The sequence below is a fragment of the Tachyglossus aculeatus genome, chromosome 20 (assembly GCF_015852505.1).
Source record: "Tachyglossus aculeatus isolate mTacAcu1 chromosome 20, mTacAcu1.pri, whole genome shotgun sequence".
Lineage (NCBI taxonomy): Eukaryota > Metazoa > Chordata > Mammalia > Monotremata > Tachyglossidae > Tachyglossus > Tachyglossus aculeatus.
In genome coordinates this window covers 31,708,090-31,730,460 of record NC_052085.1, presented here as the reverse complement: position 1 = coordinate 31,730,460, position 22,371 = coordinate 31,708,090, and the positions used below count along the sequence as shown (strand labels likewise).

The window sequence follows — 22,371 nt, the reverse complement described above, 5'->3', positions numbered from 1 at the left end:
GGGCCGGGTCCCACCTGATTCCCTTGTAATGTACTAATGGCATTTGTTAAGCGCTTACTATGTGCAAAGCACTGTTCTAAGCCCTGGGGGAGGGATACAAGGCGATCAGGTTGTCCCACGTGGGGCTCACAGTCTTAATCCCCATTTTACAGATGAGGGAACTGAGGCTCAGAGGAGTTAAGTGACTTGCCCAAGGTCACGCAGCAGACGTGTGGCTGAGCCGGGATTCAAACCCATGACGTCTGACTCCCAAGCCCGGGCTCTTCCCACTGAGCCACGCTGCTTCCAGCGCTTAGCACAGGGCTGGGCACTCGGCAGGCCCATCGGGGGTCAGGGTCCCCTCGGCTGGCCTTTGGGGGTGGGAGAGGGGGGTCAAATGATGCTACAACTCTGGACCTTCTGGGCAACAGAGGCATCGGGTTTGGCGGGGCAACCTCCCCTTGGCGTGGCCTGCGGGGCGTCCGTCAGGTAGCCGCGCCAGCCCGGAGGAGGCGCTCAATAGGTACCCCAGTGACCATGACAACCAGGGTAGGGAACACACTTTATTTCACAAGGTATATCAATAACTAGCCAAACCAGGTGCTCTTTATTGTCCTCCTTGCGGGGGGCGGGGGATGGGGACCGCGTCCAAGCTGACTGTCTGGCTTCTACCCCAGCCCTTCGCACAGGGCTCGGCCCGGGAGAAGCACTTATTCCACAGCACCTCCATCGCGAATCCTATCCTCCGCAGGCTCCCACCGTCCTTGCCGGTCAATTTTAAAGCGAGCTCGGGGAAGAAAAGAGGGGGAAAGTAGCTGGCCTGGAGTCCCGGCTCTGCCCAGCCGCCGGTCGGGACCATTAGACGGGGCCGGGGGCTAGGAGAGGCCGAAGGGCGGGCCGGCAGTGGTTTGGACCGAATGGCCCCTTGGCGCGGACGCTTGGAAAGTCAATACCAAACCAAGGAGTGATCCATCCCCTGCTCGCCAGGAGCTTCCAGCCCACTGGGGGAGACGCTCTCATCGGGATTGGGAGCCGACTGACAAAACGTCAAACAGCCCTGACGTAACCCAGACTGTCCCCAAAGCCCACCCCCTCCCAAACCCCAACAGGTCCCGCCCCACCACAGGATCACCTCTCCCGTCCTGGGCCTCCTCCCCGGGTATCCACCGGCCCCCTCAGACCATCTCTCCCCGCCCCACCAGACGAGTGCAGGCACCCCCCGACACGGACCCCGCGAGGCAGGGAGGTTTAAGGGACCCCGGACGGGCGGCCTCTGCTTTAATGCTTGGGGTAAAAGCTGAAGAAGTGATGCGAAAGAGGGCGGAGGCCCCCGGCTCCCGGCCGCTCGCTCTGCCGCGGATTCTTCCCTAAAGGCCCGAGACTCGCACTCTGGCGAGCGTGATGCTTTAGCCAACTGCCCGTGGGCATGAGGAGACACCGGCCCGACCCGGCCTATACGCGGCAGGCCGAAAACGGCCCACTTTTGCAGAGGCGGGAGGCCGGCCTCTGCCGAGGCTGATCTGCCCGGAGTCCAGCCCGAGTGGCGTCGCCGGCCGGGGCTCTCCCCCGGGGCCGCCACCGACTCGGGGACCGCCCGAGGACTGATTTCTGGCCAACAGGCTCAGCCCCTCGGGGGCCTTTCTGGCGGTGCGGTGGTGAGGCTGGGGGGCGGGCCCAGTCTGGGGTTAGCAGGCCTGCTAGCGGATCCAGGCGCAGCTTGGACTCCTGGGTTCTCCGGGCTGTCTTTGGCTCCATCAACTCCGCCTTCTTCGACTCCCAGAAGGCAGAAACTGGTAGGGGGCCGGGGGGCGGTGGGAGGAAGGGGGCTTCCACACTCGCGGTCACGCGAGGAGGGTGAGCGGGAAAGGTTGGCGAATTGGCGGAAAGGAGTCAGGAAGAAGGCTGGCGGAGGGGGACGGAGCACGCGGGAGGCACCTCCCCGCCCTCCGACCTGATGATTTATCCCTCCGAGACTTCCTTTCTCCACCAAGGCAGGTGTCTCCCTTGAAACTGTAAGCTCCCGGCGGGCAGGGAACGTGATTACCAACTCTACTGTACCGGAATAATAATAATGGCATTTGGCAAGCACTTATTGTGTGCCAGGGACTACACTGAGTGCCGGGGAAGGTGTGAGATAACTTTTAGACTGTGAGCCCACTGTCTTTTAGACTGTGAGCCCACTGTTGGGTAGGGACTGTCTCTATATGTTGCCAATTTGTACTTCCCAAGCGCTTAGTACAGTGCTCTGCACATAGTAAGCGCTCAATAAATACGATTGATGATGACCATGATAACCGGACCAGGCCCGGTCCCTGTTCCGCAAGGGGGTCCCAGAGAAGCAGCGTGGCTCGGTGGAAAGAGCCCGGGCTTCGGAGTCCGAGGCCGTAGGGTCAAACCCCGGCTCCGCCAACTGTCAGCTGTGTGACTCTGGGCAAGTCACTTCACTTCTCTGGGCCTCAGTGACCTCATCTGGAAAATGGGGATTAAGACTGTGAGCCCCCCCGTGGGACAACCTCATCAGCTTGTAACCTCCCCAGCGCTTAGAACAGTGCTTTGCACATAGTAAGCGCTTAATGAATGCCATTATTATTATTATTATTATTACTATTATTATTATTATTAAGTAAGAGAAGCAGCATGGCCTAGAGCACTGAGCCTGAGCGTTCAAAGGAACTGAATTCTAATCCTGGTCCTGCTACGTGTCTGCTGTGTAACCACCGGCAAGTCGCTTCACTCCTCTGTGCCTCGGTTCCCTCATCTGTAAAATGGGCCTTTAAGACCGCGAGCCCCCTCTGGAACGGGGACTGTGTTAAACGTGATTAGCTTATACCTTCCCCAGTGCTTACAACAGTGACTGGCACGGATTAATCACCTGACAACTACCTTTAAAAAAAAAAGAAATGAAAAAAGGGGGAAACGGGTATTAACTCCTCTTTTACAGATGAGGACACTGAGGCCCAAAGGAGTGAAGTGCTTCGCCCTAGGTTACCCAGCAGGCCAATGACACAGTTGAGATTAGAACCCAGGTCTTCTGATTCCTAGGCCTGGCCTCTTTCCACAAGGCCACGCTGCTTCTCCTAAGCACCTAGTACAGTGCTAAGTACACAACAAGTGCTCAATAAATATCATTCATTCATTCACGGTTTCCTCCCCTGGTCAGGTGTCCCCCAGGACGGGTGGTCTCCCTTCGGGAAGGGGCCTCCCGGTATTGATGTCTGTCTCCCCGGTGAGCAGGGACTGTTGCTCTTTAAAGCTGTATTGTACTTTCCCCAGCGCTTAGTACAGTGCTCTCTGCACACGGTAAGCGCTTAATAGATCCGATCGAATGAATGAATGATTGATGATCCCCCGAGCCGGAGTCACGCCACGGTGAGGGGGGCGGCGGGCGGCGCCGTCCGTCCCCAGTCTGCGTTTCCAGGGCGGGCGGGCCGGCGCTCGGGACGCGAGCCACCGCTTCATCGACAGAGAGATTACCTTGATCAGGTACTTTTCCCATCTGTCGGCTGTCACAGATTTCCCGATCTTCCTCATCAGTTTCAAGTGCAGCTCCACCAGCTCTTTGGGAACTGAAGAGGGAAAAACGCGCGCGTTAGGCTCTGCTGCTTGGACCCGCCGGAAATCGAACGGAGGCGGCTTCGGCGGCAAAGCCCAAGTGTGTACGGCGCCTCGACTGAAAGCCCGCAGAGCCTCCCGGCTGCCCCTGCCCCTCGCCTGCCCCCGACTCCGGCTCCGGACCCTGGGCCGCCGCTACCACCCGCAGACCCCCGACGTGCCCTCGGGGCAACCCCGGGGGCGAGCGCACCCCCTCAGCCAGGCTACACGTTTGGGGGAAGCGCCGGCCCCCGGGGCCGAACCTCCCGGAGCTGCCAAAGACGCACTTCCTTCTTCCGCCCCGGGAGGACTCCTTGCTGTCGGCTCACGGTTCCTTCCGACCTCAGCCCTTCTCGCCGAAGAACAAAGCGGTATGCCAGTGTCTGCGGCCAACCCAAACCACACGCATTTTTCTTACGGAACTAGGGAGGCCAAACTCATCGGGCCCGTGGCTTGGGAAATGACGCGACTGTCCCGCCTGCCCGGTCAGACGCCGACTTTTATTTTGTTGGTATGTTTGGTTCTGTTCTCTGTCTCCCCCTTTTAGACTGTGAGCCCACTGTTGGGTAGGGACTGTCTCTATGTGATGCCAATTTGTACTTCCCAAGCGCTTAGTACAGTGCTCTGCACATAGTAAGCGCTCAATAAATACGATTGATTGATTGATTGATTGACTTGGAGCGGTGGCTTGGGCCGCTCAATCTGTCGGACGCCGCGGGGAACCCCGCCAGGGGACTGGCACCCCAAGGCCGGGGCAGCAACCCTCACACTGGCACCCTCCTGACAGGACGGTAAGGAGGCTGGTTGGCCCCGAGTGGCCCCCTGACCTTTAACCCCCGCCCCTGATGGCCCACCCTCCCTGAAAGCACCCCTCCTTGAGGACCCGGGCCCACCGCAGTCGCTGCCGGGACTGCTCATGGCTCTGTAATTATATTTGCTGTTTTCCCACTGATGACAATAATAATAATAGTAATAATAACGATAACAGTACCTATTAAATGCTACTATCAATCAATCAATGGATCGTATTTATTGAGCGCTTACTGTGTGCAGACCACTGTACTAAGCGCCTGGGAAGTACAAGTTGGCAACATATAGAGACGGACCCTACCCAACAGTGGGCTCACATGCCCGGCACCGTACTACGCGCTAGGGTAGATGCGATATCATCAGATCATCCCCCTTCTAGACTGTGAGCCCACTGTTGGGTAGGAACCGTCTCTATATGTTGCCATCTTGTACTTCCCAAGTGCTTAAGTACAGTGCTCTGCACACAGTAAGAGCTCAATAAATACGACTGAATGAATGAATGAGATTGGAACGGAATTTGTGAAGCGCTTGAAGCGCTCGTTACGTACCGGAGTTATCCTCACCGCTGTCGTCGGTGGGAAACTGGCAAAGATCATTACAGAGCCGGTGGCAGACTAGGCACGGGCCGGGGAAGGGGTACCCTCCGCTCCTTCGAGCCCCGGGTCTCAGAAATCCCGCACTGCGGCACCCCCGCCATGGTCCCGGGCCAAGGCAGACGTGGCACGCAGACAAGACCCCCATGGCCTGGCAGGACCGGGGGCATCACCACCACCCTCCCGCTCCCCGGAGTGGTCGCGGGGGACCCAACCGACCCCGGGCCGAAAGCTCCCCAGCCTCTGCCCTGTCCACCCTTCTCTCGGGACCCCCGACCTGGGACCCCCTCTCCCCTCACATCCGCCGGACCGTGGCTTTCCACCTCCACGGCCCTTAATGACGGCATTTATTAAGCGCTTACTACGTGCAAAGCACTGCTCTAAGCGCCGGGGAGGTTACAAGGTGATCAGGTTGTCCCACGGAGGGCTCACAGTCTTCATCCCCATTTGACAGATGAGGTCACTGAGGCCCAGAGAAGTGAAGTGACTTGCCCAAAGTCACACAGCTGACAGTTGGCGGAGCCGGGATTTGAACCCACGACCTCTGACTCCAAAGCCCGGGCTCTTTCCAGGCCCTTCTCGATCGATCGATCAATCAGATTTGTTGAGCGCTTACTGTGGGGGGGAGGGGGGGAACTGAACTAAACGCTGGGGAGAGTGTAACAGAGTTGATTTCTTATTTCAAGAAATAGGGAAGCAGCGTGGCTCAGTGGAGAAGAGCACGGGCTTTGGAGTCAGAGGTCATGGGTTCAAACCCCGGCTTCGCCAATTGTCAGCTGTGTGACTTTGGGCAAGTCACTTAACTTCTCTGGGCCTCAGTTACCTCGTCTGTAAAACGGGGATTGAGACTGTGAGCCCCATGTGGGACAACCTGATCACCCTGTAACCTCCCCAGCGCTTAGAACAGTGCTTTGCACATAGTAAGCGCTTAATAAATGCCATCATTATTATTATTATTATTTCCCCACCGAATTTCCCCTCCTAACTGCCACTTTGACAATTCTGGGTCACCTAATGGCTTGACTTCTCTCCCCCTTCCACAGCCCTCAGGGACAGATCTTTATCCTCCACCGCTTCCTCTTCCCTGGAATTTATTTTGGCGCCCGTCCCCTTCGCTGGGCCGCCAGCTCCCTGACGGCAGGCTTCGTGTCTAGTGATTCTGTTGCGCTCTCCCTAGCGCTTAGCTCGGCGCTCCGCGCGCTGACTCTTATTATACCCGCCCAAGCGCTTAGCACCGTGTTGTGCACACAGTAGACTATACGCCGCTTGAAGGCAGGGGTTGTGACTCCTTCTCGCATGGTGCCCTGTCCGGGGCTCGGCACACCGTAGGCGCCGTACGCTCCCTCGGCTCTCCTCCTTGCCCGCCGTCGGGGAGGGCGATGGGGGCGGCTGCTGCCCAGGGAGGAAGACGAGGGAGGGAGACCACCCTACCCCTGCCCCTCCTCCCCCTGGTGCTCCATTGCCCGCCTTGAGGGGCAGCCCCTGCCCACACAGGCCTGACAGATTCTGGCCCGGCGTGCCCCCGGGACGCGGAAGGGAAGCCAGGGTGGCGGCCAGCCCGCCCCGAGGCGCGGCAGAGGGCAAGCTGGCACCGGGCTGGCGCTCTCCGGCCCAGGAGACCCCGAGGGCTCGGGCGACACGCGCCCATCGGCCCAAAAAAGATGGGAGGGCAAAGGCCAGCGTGGCCCAGCGGAAAAAGCCCCGGGCTGGGAGTCGGGAGGGCCGTCCCGCTCCGCCACTTGCCTGCTGTGTGACCTTGGACGAGTCACTCAACCTCTCTGGACCTCGATGACCCTCACGTGCAAAGCGGGAGAAAAATTCCTGTTCTCCCTTCCGGGGAGCTCCGCGTGGGTCAGGGCCTGGATCTGATCTGACTGCCCCGAATCTCCTCCAGGGCTTGGAACGCAGTAAGCTCTTGAGAACCGTATCGCCATCCTCATTACTACCATTACTACCTCATTAGAGAAGCAGCGTGGCTCAGTGGGAAAAGCCCGGGCTTTGGAGTCAGAGGTCATGGGTTCAAATCCCGGCTCCGCCAATTGTCAGCTGCGTGACTCTGGGCAAGTCACTTCACTTCTCTGTGTGCCTCAGTTACCTCAGCTGTAAAACGGGGGTTAAGACTGTGAGCCCCCCGCGGGACAACCTGATCACCTTGTAGACTCCCCAGCGCTTAGAACAGTGCTTTGCACATCGTAAGCGCTTAATAAATGCCACCATTACTACCACATAGGATCATATCTGGTGGGGCGCAGTGACAAATGTCAACCAAACGCAGGTAGGAAATTGGCCTGAGCAACGAACACCTGGGCTCGCAGGTTGTGGGAAGGGAAACTGAAAAACGGGTGGGGCCGGGACCCCTTCAAGAGGCGGGAAGTGTGAGGGGCCACGTCTGATGGGAAGGTGGCATTTCACCCTCATATCATCCAAAGCTTCCCAAAACAGTCAATCATATTTATTGAGCGCTTACTGGGTGCAGAGCACTGCACTAAGCGCTTGGGAAGTACAAGTTGGCAACATATAGAGACAGTCCCTACCCAACAGTGGGCTCACAGTCTAAAACATCATCTGCTCTCTCATTCACCCCTCACATCCAAGCCGTGACCAAAACCTGCCGGTCTCAGCTCCACAACATTGCCAAGATCCGCCCTTTCCTCTCCATCCAAACCGCTACCCTGCTCATTCAAGCTCTCATCCTATCCCGTCTGGACTACTGCATCAGCCTTCTCTCTGATCTCCCATCCTCGTGTCTCTCTCCACTTCAATCCATACTTCATGCTGCTGCCCGGATTATCTTTGTCCAGAAACGCTCTGGGCATATCACTCCCCTCCTCAAAAATCTCCAGTGGCTACCGATCAATCTGCGCATCGGGCAGAAACTCCTCACCCTGGGCTTCCAGGCTGTCCATCCCCTCGCCCCCTACTACCTCACCTCCCTTCTCTCCTTCTCCAGCCCAGTCCGCACCCTCCGCTCCTCCACCGCTGATCTCCTCACCGTACCTCGTTCTCGCCTGTCCCGCCATCGACCCCCGGCCCACGTCCTCCCCCCGGGCCTGGAATGCCCTCCCTCTGCCCATCCGCCAAGCTCGCTCTCTTCCTCCCTTCAAGGCCCTGCTGAGAGCTCACCTCCTCCAGGAGGCCTTCCCAGACTGAGCCCCTTCCTTCCTCTCCCCCTCGTCCCCCTCTCCATCCCCCCCATCTTACCTCCTTCCCTTCCCCACAGCACCTGTATATATGTATATATGTTTGTACGTATTTATCACTCTATTTATTTTACTTGTACATAACTACCCTATTTATTTTATTTTGTTAGTATGTTTGGTTTTGTTCTCTGTCTCCCCCTTTTCGACTGTGCGCCCACTGTTGGGTAGGGACTGTCTCTAGATGTTGCCAATTTGTACTTCCCAAGCGCTTAGTCCAGTGCTCTGCACATAGTAAGCGCTCAATAAATACGATTGATGATGATGATGATGATGATGATGAGTACGGTTGGCATCTTGGACTTTTCTGGTACGTTTCCCCAAGGGGCCGGGCCCAGTGCCCCCTCCGCCCTCCGGCAGGCACCCGGCAGCCATCCCGTGTGCTCAGTCCGGGTAATTCGGAACGGGACACCGCACATGCCACCCGTTACTACTGCTTCGGCAAAGGCAGTCAAATTTTCCAAAGGCCGTGGGGGGGGTCAGACCGGCCGACCGAAGCCACACGAGAAGCCAGACCCGGGCGCGCGGGGCCTAACTCGCCTCGGCCCTGCAGGAGAGAACCCACTCCTCGCAACTCGACGGGCACCACCGCTGCCAACCTGTCAGCCCGTCGAGGATCCCGGCGGAGCGCGTGGGCCATGAGACCCGTCGATCCGCCAGACCGGGACACCGGTGGCGGCAGCGGAATTCGTCGGAGTAGCGGCCCGGCCGGTGATAGTTAGCCCCGCCGGGGGCCTGGCAGAAAGGGCCCGGCTCGGTGACTCGGAAGCCCCGACCGCCGTTCCCAATCCCGTCCAGAGCTGGCTAACCTGAACGGATGCGCCGGTACCCCTCGTCTATCCGTCCCTCCCCCCGCCGCTCCGGACGGGAGACTCCGCCACCGCCTGCGGTTTCCGCCCAATGCCACGGGCCACCCCGCCCGGGCTACCTCCCCGGTGACCTCGGAAATCCGGAAGCACTCCGAGTTCAACCGGCCCACGGTTCGGACGTGGCTCCCCATTGCCCAGAACGACTGTGCGGTAGCCGGCGGTTCCTCGGCTCCCAAATCAATCGACCGACGGCATTTACTGCGTGCTGAGCACTGGACTACCAACAGCGTCGGATGACACGTAAAAAGCCCGTAGCCGCGATGGCCGCTGAAGGGCTGGCGACTTTCCTAGCCCCCGCGGGTGACGGAAAAAGTTTTTTAAAGGGGTTGTAAAATAAATTTAATCTTGAAAATCTCGCTCACTGTCAGCTTCAATGGTGCCCCAGCCTTTCAGCGGCTGTAACTGGCATATAGGGTTCCAGGAGTCTGAGTTAAGAAGAAGAAGAAGAAAAAAATCTGGTGCTCTGTGGTTTCCCCACCCACCCCCTCGATTAAAGGGTTGTATTAAAATATAATATAATGAACCAAATCGCTAAATAGGTTAAACAGCTTCTGTTACGACCAAGAGCAGCCCGGGCTGAGGACCCTGCCAACTTTGTCCAATTTGGAAGGAATTCGGGGAGGGAAGAGATCTGTTGCAAAGTGCTCAGACTGAAAAACTGGCCTCCTTCTCCGGCCGGCGCCGCCCCCAGCCTCCCTGCCCTCCCTCACTTCCAGTCCACTCACCATCCCCAACAAAGCACGAGGGTGATGGGCCCCGCTGCCCCGCAGCAAGCTTCCAAAGACAATTCTGCCGCTACCAGAAAAGGCCCAAGACCTAGGCGCCAGACTTATAATAAATGCATGAAACATCTGCTCGACACCGTGCCGGGGGCTCTGACGGGCATTTTTCACTCTTACACCCAACCACATGAGAGGGGTTTTTTTTCCAAAGTATTAAACACCCTCAACCCCGATAAGTAACCACACTCGCGGGCGGAAAGGGGAAAACGAGTCAGCGCTGTAGAACTCACGGGCCCCGGCGGTCTACTCCCGAGGTGTCGAGAAATGTCATCAAACTCATTTACCCAGGAAAGTCAATTAACTTCTCTGAGCCTCAGTTTCCTCACCTTTAAAACTGGGGATGAGATACGCGGGCGTCCCTCTCCCTCAGACTGTGAGCCCACTATGTTGTCAGACTGTTTGGTATCTACCCCAGTGCTTAGCAAAGTGCTTGGGCCCACAGTGAGCACTTAAAAATATCACTATTATTATTACTATGTTCTTTCCACTTGCCAGGCCCTCAAATTGACACTACTGGTGGATCCCTGCCCGGTGGCCTCGTGGAAAGAGCCCAAAGTCTGGGAATCGGAGGACGCGGGTCAAACAGTGAATGGGGAATGTGCCTATCAGCTCTGTTGTTCTGTTTACCCAGGAAAGTCAATTAACTTCTCTGAGCCTCAGTTTCCTCACCTTTAAAACTGGGGATGAGATAACGCGGGCGTCCCTCTCCCTCAGACTGTGAGCCCACTATGTTGTCAGACTGTTTGGCATCTACCCCAGTGCTCAGCAAAGTGCTTGGGCCCACAGTAAGCACTTAAAAATACCACTATTATTATTAATTACTACGTTCTTTCCACTTGCCAGGCCCTCAAATTGACACTACTGGTGGATCCCTGCCCAGTGGCCTCGTGGAAAGGGCCCAGGGTCTGGGAATCGGAGGACGCGGGTCAAACGGTGAATGGGGAATGTGCCTATCAGCTCTGTTGTTCTGTAGCCTCCCAAGTGCTTTGTCCGGTGCCGTGCACTCGATAAGCGTTCAGTGAACACCACCGATGAGGAAGACGCTGCCTTCGGGCAAGTCGTTCTACTTCTCTGGGCCTCCATTCCCTCACCTGCAAAATGGGGATTCGGTACCCGATCTCCCTCCAGTTTAAACTGTGAGCGCCACGTGGGATGCACATCGGGTCTGACCCGATTATCCTCTATCTACCCCACGGCTTGGTATGACGCTGGGCACGGAGGAACCGCTTAACAAATACCACATCACTACAACAATAACCACCGCTATTATCGTGGCATCATCTCCGAGGAAGAGTCGTTTCTTGCTCTGAAAGGGAGAGGAGGGGGGCACTGAAGGTCCCGGGTGAGAACCGGGAAGCCTCCGCCGCCCCGTCCTCTCGCTCTGATTTGGTTTCACCGCTGAACCACACTGATCGTCCACTAGCCCAGGCGGGCCACGACGCTACTGACCATCAAGCTTGGCCTGACCGGGCATCATCCTTCCCTCGGGCAGTCCGTGTCCAGCAGGGATCTGTCGGGTAATGCCCGGCTTTCCCACAAATCTGGGGACTGCCGAAGGCCCTCGGACAGTCCGTGTCCAGCAGGGATCTGTCGGGTAATGCCCGGCTTTCCCACAAATCTGGGGACTGCCGAAGGCCCTCGGACAGTCCGTGTCCAGCAGGGATCTGTCAGCTACGGCCCGGTTTTCCCACAAACCTGGGGCCTGCGGAAGGCCTTCGCTCCCTTCCAACTTGCGCCACTCAAATTCCAGACTCAAGTCTGTGTTTTTCCTCAGAGCGGGGTGGTCGGCAGGCAGGCAGGCAGACCCCCGGGTCATGGCTGGTGGGGGCGGGAGGGAGCTGTCAAACACTGGGGGGACTGCCTGGAAGAGGGGGGTGGCAGGTGTGTCTGGGGACTTGGGGGGGCCTGGTCAGGGCGAGGGGAGAGGGTGGTGGCCGGTGTGTCTGGGGACTTGGGGGGGCCTGGTCAGGGCGAGGGGAGAGGGTGGTGGCCGGTGTGTCTGGGGACTTGGGGGGGCCTGGTCAGGGCGAGGGGAAAGGGGGGGGCTGTCAGCTGGGCCTCTGGGGGGAGGGGGCCTTGAGGGGCGTGGGGGATGCCGGGATGGGGGGCCATCTGAGGGGCGCGGGGGAGGCCGGGATGGGGGGCCCTCTGAGGGGAGTGGGGGATGCTGGGATGGGGGGGGTCCTCTGAGGGGCGTGGGCGATGCTGGGATGGGGGCCCACTGAGGGGCATGGGTGATGCCGTGATGGGGGCCCACTGAGGGGTGCAGACGGGGCCGGGATGGGGGGACCTGTGAGGGGCGCGGGGGAGGCCGGGATGGGGGGCCCTCTGAGGGGCGCAGAGGGGGCCGGGATGGGGGGGCCCTCTGAGGGGCGCGGGGGGGGGGGGCCGGGATGGGGGCTGTGTGTGGGGCACGGGAGGGGATTGGGGGGGGGGGGTCCCCTCGCGGGGGATGCCGGGAAGGGGGCTCTGTGAGGGGCGCGGGGGATGCCGGGATGGGGGGCCCTCTGAGGGGCGCGGGGCGGGGAGGGGGGCTCCTATCGCGGGGGATGCCGGGAAGGGGGCTCGGTGAGGGGCGCGGGGGGGTGTCGGGAAGGGGGGCTCTGTGAGGGGCGCGGGGGATGCTGGGATGGGGGCCCTATGAGGGGCACGGGGGGGTCGGGGAGGGGGGGTCCCGTCGCGGGGGATGCCGGGAAGGGGGCTCCGTGAGGGGCACGGGGGGTGCCGGGATAGGGGGTCCTCTGAGAGGAGTGCGGGGGGGGGGCCGGGATGGGGGCCCGTCGCGGGGGATGCCGGGAATGGGGGGCCCTGCCAGGGGCGCGGAGGATGCCGGGATGGGGGGGGTCCTCTGTGGGGCGCGGGGGAGGCCGGGATGGGGGCCCCGTCGCGGGGGAGGCCGGGATTGGGGGGGGCCCTGCGAGGGGCGCGCGGGGTGTGTGTGTGTGTGTGGGGGGGGGGGGTGTCGGGGGCAGGAAGTTTCAGTGGGGCCGGGCGGCGCATGCGCGCAGGGGCCGGGGGACAAGCGCCGCCCGCCGTCGCCGCCTCCTCCTCCTCCTCCTCCTCCCCCCCCCCGCCGAGCCCCCTCCCTCCCTCCTGCCCCCGGCCCCCCCCCCCCGGGCCGGGATGGGGGAGGGGGGGAAAGGGGAGGGGCTGCTGCACCCCCCGGGCGGGGAAGGAGGCGCGGCGCGGGACGGGACGGGACGGGCCGAACCTGCGGGCCCCCCCCCCCAACCCCACGGGAACACACACATACACACACACACAGCCCCGTATCCCGTATCCGCCCCTGCCCCTCCCCTCCCCGCCGCCGCGGCCGCCGCCTACCCTCGCCGTGTCCGGCGTCCGGGGTGGGCGCCTGCAGCACCCGCTCCAGCTCCGGGAAGGGCAGCTCGGGCAGGTCGAGCAGCGGCCCGTAGCGCTCCAGGAAGGAGCAGACCACGGCGAAGTTGGGGCAGGAGCCGGGGCGGGAGCCGGGGCGGGAGCCGGGGCAGCCCGCGGGGCAAGGGGGCGGGGGCGGGGGCGGGGGGGGGAGACCCGCCGCCGCCGCCGCCGACGCCGACGCCATCTTGGACCGGAGGAGAAGGAGGAGGAGGAGGAGGAGGACAGGGAGAGGGAGGGCGGTGCGAGGCCGCGCGGCGGCCGGCAGGGGGCGCGGGGGAGCCGGGACGGACGGCCGCCGGCGCTCCACGATCCCACAATGCACCGTCGGGGAGCAGTCGAGAAGGGGGACCGAGAGACGGAGCGGCCCCCCCTCCCTCCCTCCGCGCCTCGTGCGGCCAGGAGAATGAAAACAAGATCGGGGGGCGGGGCCTCGGCGCGCGTCCACGCGAGGGGGCGGGGCGCGCCGACCAATAGAAGGGGACGGGGGCGGGGCCTCGGCGGCCCGTCGACCAATGGGAGGGGGCGGGGGCTCGGCGCCCCCTCCGTCGACCAATAGGAGGGGGCGGGGGGCTCCCGTCAGCCAATGGGAGGGGCCGGAGCTGGATCCGGGATCGGGACTCAGGGCGCGCGGGAAAACCCGGAGGCGGAGCGCGGTTGGGGCCGGTCCTGGTGAGCCGGGCGGGGGCGGGGGCGGCCACTACACAGCCCACTGCGGGGGGGGGGGAGGGGGCCCTGGGACTGACTACCCAAGAGACGCCCCCAGGAGGGGGGGGGGGTCAAGGCCTCAGTGTTGCTCAATGTCAAGCGCCCACCCGGACTTCCGGGGCCTGCTTAGCACCACTACATGATACTGATAATAGTCATTCGGTCCTATTTATTGAGCGCTCACTGTGTGCAGAGCACTGCACTAAGCGCTTGGGAAGTCCAAGTTGGCGACCTACAGAGACGGCCCCAACCCAACGGCGGGCTCACGGTCTAGGAGACTAATAATAATAATGTTGGTATTTGTGAAGCGCTTACTATATGTGCCAAGCACTGTTCTAAGCGCAGGGGGAGATACAAGGACATCAGACTAATAATAATAATGTTGGCATTTGTGAAGCGCTTACTATGTGCCAAGCACTGTTCTAAGCACTGGGGAAGATGCAAGGTCATCAGACTTATAATAATAATAATAATGTTGGTATTTGTGAAGCGCTTACTATGTGCCGAGCACTGTTCTAAGCGCTGAGGGAGATACAAGGACATCAGACACTAATAATAATAATAATAATGTTGGTATTTGTGAAGCGCTTACTATGTGCCGAGCACTGTTCTAAGCGCGGGGGGAGATACAAGGACATCAGGCTAATAATAATAATAATAATGTTGGTATTTGTGAAGCGCTTACTATGTGCCAAGCACTGTTGTAAGCGCTGGGGGGAGATACAACGTCATCAGACTAATAATAATAATAATAATGTTGGTATTTGTGAAGCACTTACTATGTGCCAAGCACTGTTCTAAGCGCTGGGTGAGATACAAGGACATCAGACTAATAATAATAATGTTGGTATTTGTGAAGCGCTTACTATGTGCCAAGCACTGTTCTAACCACGGGGGGAGATATAAGGACATCAGACTTCTAATAATAATACTAATGATAATGTTGGTATTTGTGAAGCGCTTACTATGTGCCAAGCACTGTTCTAAGCGCGGGGGGAGATACAAGGTCATCAGACTAATAATAATAATAATAATGTTGGTATTTGTGAAGCGCTTACTATGTGCCAAGCACTGTTGTAAGCGTGGGGGGAGATACAAGGTTATCAGACTTCTAGTAATAATTATTGTTAATTATAATAATAATTAATAATTGTTCTAAGCGTTGGGGTAGATACAAGGTAATCATGTTGGACATGGTCCCTGTCCCACATGGAGCTCACAGTCCTAATCCCCATTTTACAGATGAGAAAAGTGAGGCCCAGAGAATAATAATAATAATAATAATAATAATAATAATAATAATAATGGCATTTATTAAGCACTTACTATGTGCAAAGCACTGTTCTAAGCGCTGGGGGGAAATAACATGATCAGGTTGTCCCACGTGGGGCTCACAGTCAGTCCCCATTTACAGATGAGGGAACTGAGGCCCAAAGAAGTGAAGTGACTTGCCCAAAGTCACGCAGCTGACAGTTGGCGGAGCCGGGATTTGAACCCATGACCTGTGACTCCAAAGCCCGGGCTCTTTCCACTGAGCCATGCTGCCTCTCTAATAATAATACATTAATACATAATGTATTTAATACATTTAATAATGATGGCATTTGAGTATGCACCCAAGTGGATGGGTACATTAATACATAATGTATTTAATAATGATGGCATTTGAGTAGGCACCCAAGTAGATGGGTGCATTAATACATAACGTATTTAATAATGATGTCATTTGAGTACGCACCCAAGTGGATGGGCACATTAATACATAATTTACTTAATACATTTAATAATGATGGCATTTGGGTACGCACCCAAGTGGATGGGTACATTAATACATAATGTATTTAATACATTTAATAATGAGGGCACTTGAGTACGCACCCAAGTGGATGGGTGGATGGGTACATTAACACATAATGTGTTTAATAATGATGGTATTTGAGTATGCACCCAAGTAGATGGGTACATTAATACATAATGTATTTAATGATGATGGCATTTGAGTACGCACCCAAGTAGATGGGTACATTAATACATAATGTATTTAATAGTGATGGCATTTGAGTATGCACCCAAGTAGATGGGTACATTAATACATAATGTATTTAATAATGATGGCATTTGAGTACGCACCCAAGTAGATGGGTACGTTAATACATAACGTATTTAATGATGATGGCATTTGAGTATGCACCCAAGTAGATGGGTACATTAATACATAATGTATTTAATGATGATGGCATTTGAGTACGCACCCAAGTAGATGGGTACATTAATACATAATGTATTTAATAGTGATGGCATTTGAGTACACACCCAAGTGGATGGATACATTAATACATAATGTATTTAATAATGATGGTATTTGAGTATGCACCCAAGTAGATGGATACATTAATACATAATGTATTTAATAATGATGGCATTTGAGTACACACCCAAGTGGATGGGTACGTTAATACATAATGTATTTAATAATGATGGCATTTGAGTACGCACCCAAGTAGATGGGTACGTTAATACATAACGTATTTAATGATGATGGCATTTGAGTATGCACCCATGTAGATGGGTACATTAATACATAATGTATTTAATGATGATGGCATTTGAGTACGCACCCAAGTGGATGGGTACGTTAATACATAATGTATTTAATAATGATGGCATTTGAGTATGCACCCAAGTGGATGGGTACATTAATACATAATGTATTTAATAATGATGGCGTTTGAGTAAGCACCCAAGTGGATGGGTACATTAATACATAATGTATTTAATGATGATGGCATTTGAGTACGCACCCAAGTAGATGGGTACGTTAATACATAACGTTTTTAATGATGATGGCATTTGAGTATGCACCCAAGTAGATGGGTACATTAATACATGATGGCATTTGAGTATGCACCCAAGTAGATGGGTACATTAATACATAATGTATTTAATAACGATGGCATTTGAGTAGGCACCCAAGTGGATGGGTACATTAATACATAATGTATTTAATAATGATGGCATTTGAGTACGCACCCAAGTGGATGGGTACATTAATACATAATGTATTTAATGATGATGGCATTTGAGTACGCACCCAAGTAGATGGGTACGTTAATACATAACGTATTTAATGATGATGGCATTTGAGTACGCACCCAAGTAGATGGGTACGTTAATACATAATGTATTTAATAATGATGTCATTTGAGTACGCACCCAAGTAGATGGGTACATTAATACATAATGTATTTAATAATGATGGCATTTGAGTACACACCCAAGTAGATGGGTACATTAATACATAACGTATTTAATAATGATGTCATTTGAGTATGCACCCAAGTGGATGGGTACGTTAACACATAATGTATTTAATAATGATGGCGTTTGAGTACACACCCAAGTAGATGGGTACGTTAATACATAACGTATTTAATGATGATGGCATTTGAGTACACACCCAAGTAGATGGGTACATTAATACATAGTGTATTTAATGATGATGGCATTTGAGTATGCACCCAAGTAGATGGGTACATTAATACATAATGTATTTAATAATGATGGCATTTGAGTATGCACCCAAGTGGATGGGTACGTTAACACATAATGTATTTAATAATGATGGCATTTGAGTACACACCCAAGTAGATGGGTACATTAATACATAACGTATTTAATAATGATGTCATTTGAGTATGCACCCAAGTAGATGGATACGTTAATACATAACGTATTTAATGATGATGGCATTTTAGTATGCACCCAAGTAGATGGATACGTTAATACATAACGTATTTAATAATGATGGCATTTGAGTATGCACCCAAGTAGATGGATACGTTAATACATAACGTACTTAATAATGATGGCATTTGAGTATGCACCCAAGTAGATGGATACGTTAATACATAACGTATTTAATAATGATGGCATTTGAGTATGCACCCAAGTAGATGGATACGTTAATACATAACGTACTTAATAATGATGGCATTTGAGTATGCACCCAAGTAGATGGATACGTTAATACATAACGTATTTAATAATGATGGCATTTGAGTATGCACCCAAGCGGATGGGTACGTTAACACATAATGTATTTAATAATGATGGTGTTTGAGTACACACCCAAGTAGATGGGTACGTTAATACATAACGTATTTAATGATGATGGCATTTGAGTATGCACCCAAGTAGATGGGTACTTTAATACATAACGTATTTAATAATGATGGCATTTGAGTATGCACCCAAGTAGATGGGTACATTAATACATAATGTATTTAATAATGATGGCATTTGAGTATGCACCCAAGTGGATGGGTACGTTAACACATAATGTATTTAATAATGATGGCATTTGAGTACACACCCAAGTAGATGGGTACATTAATACATAACGTATTTAATAATGATGTCATTTGAGTATGCACCCAAGTAGATGGATACGTTAATACATAACGTATTTAATGATGATGGCATTTTAGTATGCACCCAAGTAGATGGATACGTTAATACATAACGTATTTAATAATGATGGCATTTGAGTATGCACCCAAGTAGATGGATACGTTAATACATAACGTACTTAATAATGATGGCATTTGAGTATGCACCCAAGTAGATGGATACGTTAATACATAACGTATTTAATAATGATGGCATTTGAGTATGCACCCAAGTAGATGGATACGTTAATACATAACGTACTTAATAATGATGGCATTTGAGTATGCACCCAAGTAGATGGATACGTTAATACATAACGTATTTAATAATGATGGCATTTGAGTATGCACCCAAGCGGATGGGTACGTTAACACATAATGTATTTAATAATGATGGTGTTTGAGTACACACCCAAGTAGATGGGTACGTTAATACATAACGTATTTAATGATGATGGCATTTGAGTATGCACCCAAGTAGATGGGTACTTTAATACATAACGTATTTAATAATGATGGCATTTGAGTACACACCCAAGTAGATGGATACGTTAATACATAATGTATTTAATAATGATGGCATTTGAGTACGCACCCAAGTGGATGGGTACATTAATACATAATGTATTTAATAATGATGTCATTTGAGTATGCACCCAAGTAGATGGGTATGTTAATACATAATGTATTTAATAATGATGGCATTTGAGTACGCACCCAAGTAGATGGGTATGTTAATACATAATGTATTTAATAATGATGGCATTTGAGTAGACACCCAAGTGGATGGGTACATTAATACATAATGTATTTAATAATGATGGCGTTTGAGTATGCACCCAAGTAGATGGGTACTTTAATACATAACGTATTTAATAATGATGGCATTTGAGTGAACACCCAAGTGGATGGGTACATTAATAGATCATCATCATCATCAATTGTATTTATTGAGCGCTTACTATGTGCAGAGCACTGTACTAAGCACTTGGGAAGTACAAATTGGCAATAGATGATGTGCTTAATACGTTTAATAATGATGGCATTTGAGTACGCACCCAAGTGGATGGGTACTGAGCCAAGGCGCTCAGTAAATACCGTGGACCGACGGGTGGGCCGATCCCGTGTTCCAGGTGGGTCCGGGTCCCGAGGATGACTTCTCCGGAAATCGCTTCCGTGTCCTGGGGGCGGATGGCCGTGCGGGGCTGCCCGGCCACCTACAAGGACTGCAAGCTGTGGCCCGGCGGCAGCAGGACCTGGGACTGGCGAGAGACCGGGACGGAGGTGAGCGGCGCGGGACGGGGGGCACCCACCCCCCTCTCCCCCTTCTAGACTTAGAGAAGCAGCGTGGCTCGGTGGGAAAGAGCCCGGGCTTTGGAGTCGGAGGTCGTGGGTTCAAATCCCGGCCCCGCCACTTGTCAGCCGGGTGACTTTGGGCAAGTCGCTTCACTTCTCTGGGCCTCAGCTCCCTCATCTGGAAAATGGGGGTGAAGACTGGGAGCCCCCCGTGGGACAACCTCATCACCTTGTATCCTCCCAGCGCTTAGAACAGTGCTTTGCACATAGTAAGCGCTTAATAAATGCCATCATTATTATTATTATTAGACTGTAAGCCCGCTGTTGGGTAGGGACCGTCTCTATATGTTGCCACCTTGGACTTCCCAAGCGCTTAGTACAGTGCTCTGCACACAGTAAGCGCTCAGTAAATACGATTCAATGAATGAATAAACGCCCCCCAGTTGGGCCCCGGCTACCCCGCGGCCCGTCCCTCTCAGTTGCCTCGAAACCCACCTTCCCTTCCCCGCACAGCCACAGGCTCCAGCTTTCAATAATAATAATAATAATAATAATAATAATAATAATAATAATAATCCCGGTATCTATTAAGCACTTACTCTGCTTCGGGCGCTGTACTAAGCGCCGGGGCAGACGCAGGCGAAATCGGGTTGGACACGGTCCCTGTCCCACTGGGGGCTCACGGTCTCAGTCCCCATTTTACAGAGGAGGGAACTGAGGCCCAGAGAAGTCAAGTGGCTTGCCCCAAATCACACACAGCAGACAGGTGGAGGAGCCGGGAGCCAGGATTAGAACCCACGACCTTCTGAGTCCCAGGCCTGTGCTGTATAATAATAATAATGGCATTTATTAAGCGCTTACTATGTGCCAAGCACTGTTCTAAGCGCTGGGGAGGTTACAAGGTGATCAGGTTGTCCCATGGGGGGCTCACGGTCTCAGTCCCCATTTTACAGAGGAGGGAACTGAGGCCCAGAGAAATCAAGTGACTTGCCGCAAATCACACACAGCAGACAGGTGGAGGAGCTGGGAGCCAGGATTAGAACCCACGACCTTCTGAGTCCCAGGCCTGTGCTGTATAATAATAATAATGGCATTTATTAAGCGCTTACTATGTGCCAAGCACTGTTCTAAGCGCTGGGGAGGTTACAGGGTGATCAGGTTGTCCCACGGCGGGCTCACGGTCTCAGTCCCCATTTTACAGAGGAGGGAACTGAGGCCCAGAGAAGTGGCTTGCCCCAGGTTACACACAGCATTCATTCATTCATTCACTTGTATTTATTGAGCGCTTACTGTGTGCAGAGCACTGGACTAAGCGCTTGGGAAGTACAAGTTGGCACATATAGAGACGGTTCCTACCCAACAGTGGGCTCACAGTCTAGAAGGTGGTGGAGCCGGGAGGCAGGATTAGAACCCATGACCTTCTGACTCCCAGGCCTGTGCTTTATAATAATAATAATGGCATTTATTAAGCGCTTACTATGTGCCCAGCACCGTTCTAAGCGCTGGGGAGGTTACAAGGTGATCAGGTTGTCCCACGGGGGGCTCACAGTTTTAATCCCCATTTTCCAGATGGGGGAACTGAGGCACAGAGAAGTGACTTGCCCAAAGTCGCACAGCTGGCAATTGGCGGAGCCGGGATTTGAACCCCTGTTCATTCGTTCATTCACTCAGTCGTATTTATTGAGCGCTTACTGTGTGCAGAGCACTGTACTAAGCGCCTGGGAATCATCAATCAATAGTATTTATTGAGCGCTTACTGTGTGCAGAGCACTGCACTAAGCGCTTGGGAAGTCCAAGTTGGCAACATATAGAGATGGCCCCTGCCCCGTGGGACAACGTGATCACCTTGTGACCTCCCCGGCGCTTACAACAGTGCTCTGCACGTAGTAAGCGCTTGATAAATGCCGTTATAAATGAAATTTTAAAAGCCCGAACGGCCCAGGGGAGGGGAAAATGGCCTCAGCCGCTCTGAGGGGGTGGGAGAGGGAGGATGCTCCCCGCCGGATCCCCCTAACCCCCAGGCCAGAGAGGTCGGAGGGGTGGGGGACAGGGGTCCGTCCCCCACCCCGTCCGACGGGGCCGGTTGGAGGGGAAGGGCCCGGGTGGGCGGCCCGCCCGCCTCGGGGGTGATGGCCTCCTCCTTCCAGCACTCCCCCGGCGTGCAGCCCGCCGACCTGGAGGAGGTGGTCAGCAAGGGCGTCCAGACCCTCGTGATCGGCCGAGGGATGAGCGAGGCCTTGAAGGTGAGTGGGAGGCCCCCCGCCCCGGGTGGGACCGCTCTGCTTCTCCGGCATCCGGGGGAGGGAGGGAGGGAGGGAGGGTGGGCGGCCCGCCCCCGCCGCTCCCCTCGTCCCACCGGCCCTCCCGCCCGTGGGCCAGGTGCCGGCCTCCACGCTGGACTACCTCCGGGCCCGCGGGATCGACGTGCGGGTCCTCCAGACGGAGCGGGCGGTGCGGGAGTACAACGCCCTGGCGGCCCGGGGGGTCCGCGTCGGGGGCGTCTTCCACTCCACCTGCTGAGGGCCGGCGGCCGAGGGGAGCCCGGGAGGGCCCCGTGGCGGTGACGGAAAGATCACGGGCCCCGTCGGGACCGTTTGTGTGTGTGTGTGTGTGCGCGTGGTAACGAGCCCCCCTTACCAAGCTGTAAACACGACTCCGCCGTGCCCAAACCCCGCTGGCCTCCGTGTCTTCTTTTCTCACGCCGGACTGGGCCGGGCCTG

The 22,371-nt window shown here is 54.7% G+C and overlaps 2 protein-coding genes across 2 annotated transcripts in view; one reads left to right on the top strand and one right to left on the bottom strand.

Annotated features, from left to right (window-relative positions):
* Positions 1-14,066, bottom strand: part of RSF1 (remodeling and spacing factor 1) — a 34,439-nt gene extending 20,373 nt beyond the window's left edge. Inside the window, exons 1-4 of the mRNA XM_038761680.1 lie at positions 14,047-14,066; positions 13,671-13,801; positions 13,146-13,325; positions 3,454-3,545 (exon numbers count right to left, since the gene is read on the bottom strand). Of these exons, the coding sequence (XP_038617608.1) occupies positions 3,454-3,545; positions 13,146-13,325; positions 13,671-13,801; positions 14,047-14,066 (423 nt within the window). The remainder of the gene's footprint in view (positions 1-3,453; positions 3,546-13,145; positions 13,326-13,670; positions 13,802-14,046) is intronic.
* AAMDC (adipogenesis associated Mth938 domain containing) lies at positions 13,789-22,321 on the top strand. The gene is made up of 4 exons (XM_038761902.1): positions 13,789-13,871; positions 19,489-19,639; positions 21,799-21,894; positions 22,031-22,321. Exons 2-4 carry the CDS (start codon positions 19,508-19,510, stop codon positions 22,169-22,171), a joined length of 369 nt encoding a protein of 122 aa, XP_038617830.1. The 5' UTR covers positions 13,789-13,871; positions 19,489-19,507; the 3' UTR covers positions 22,172-22,321.
* The last annotated feature ends 50 nt before the right edge of the window (positions 22,322-22,371 follow it).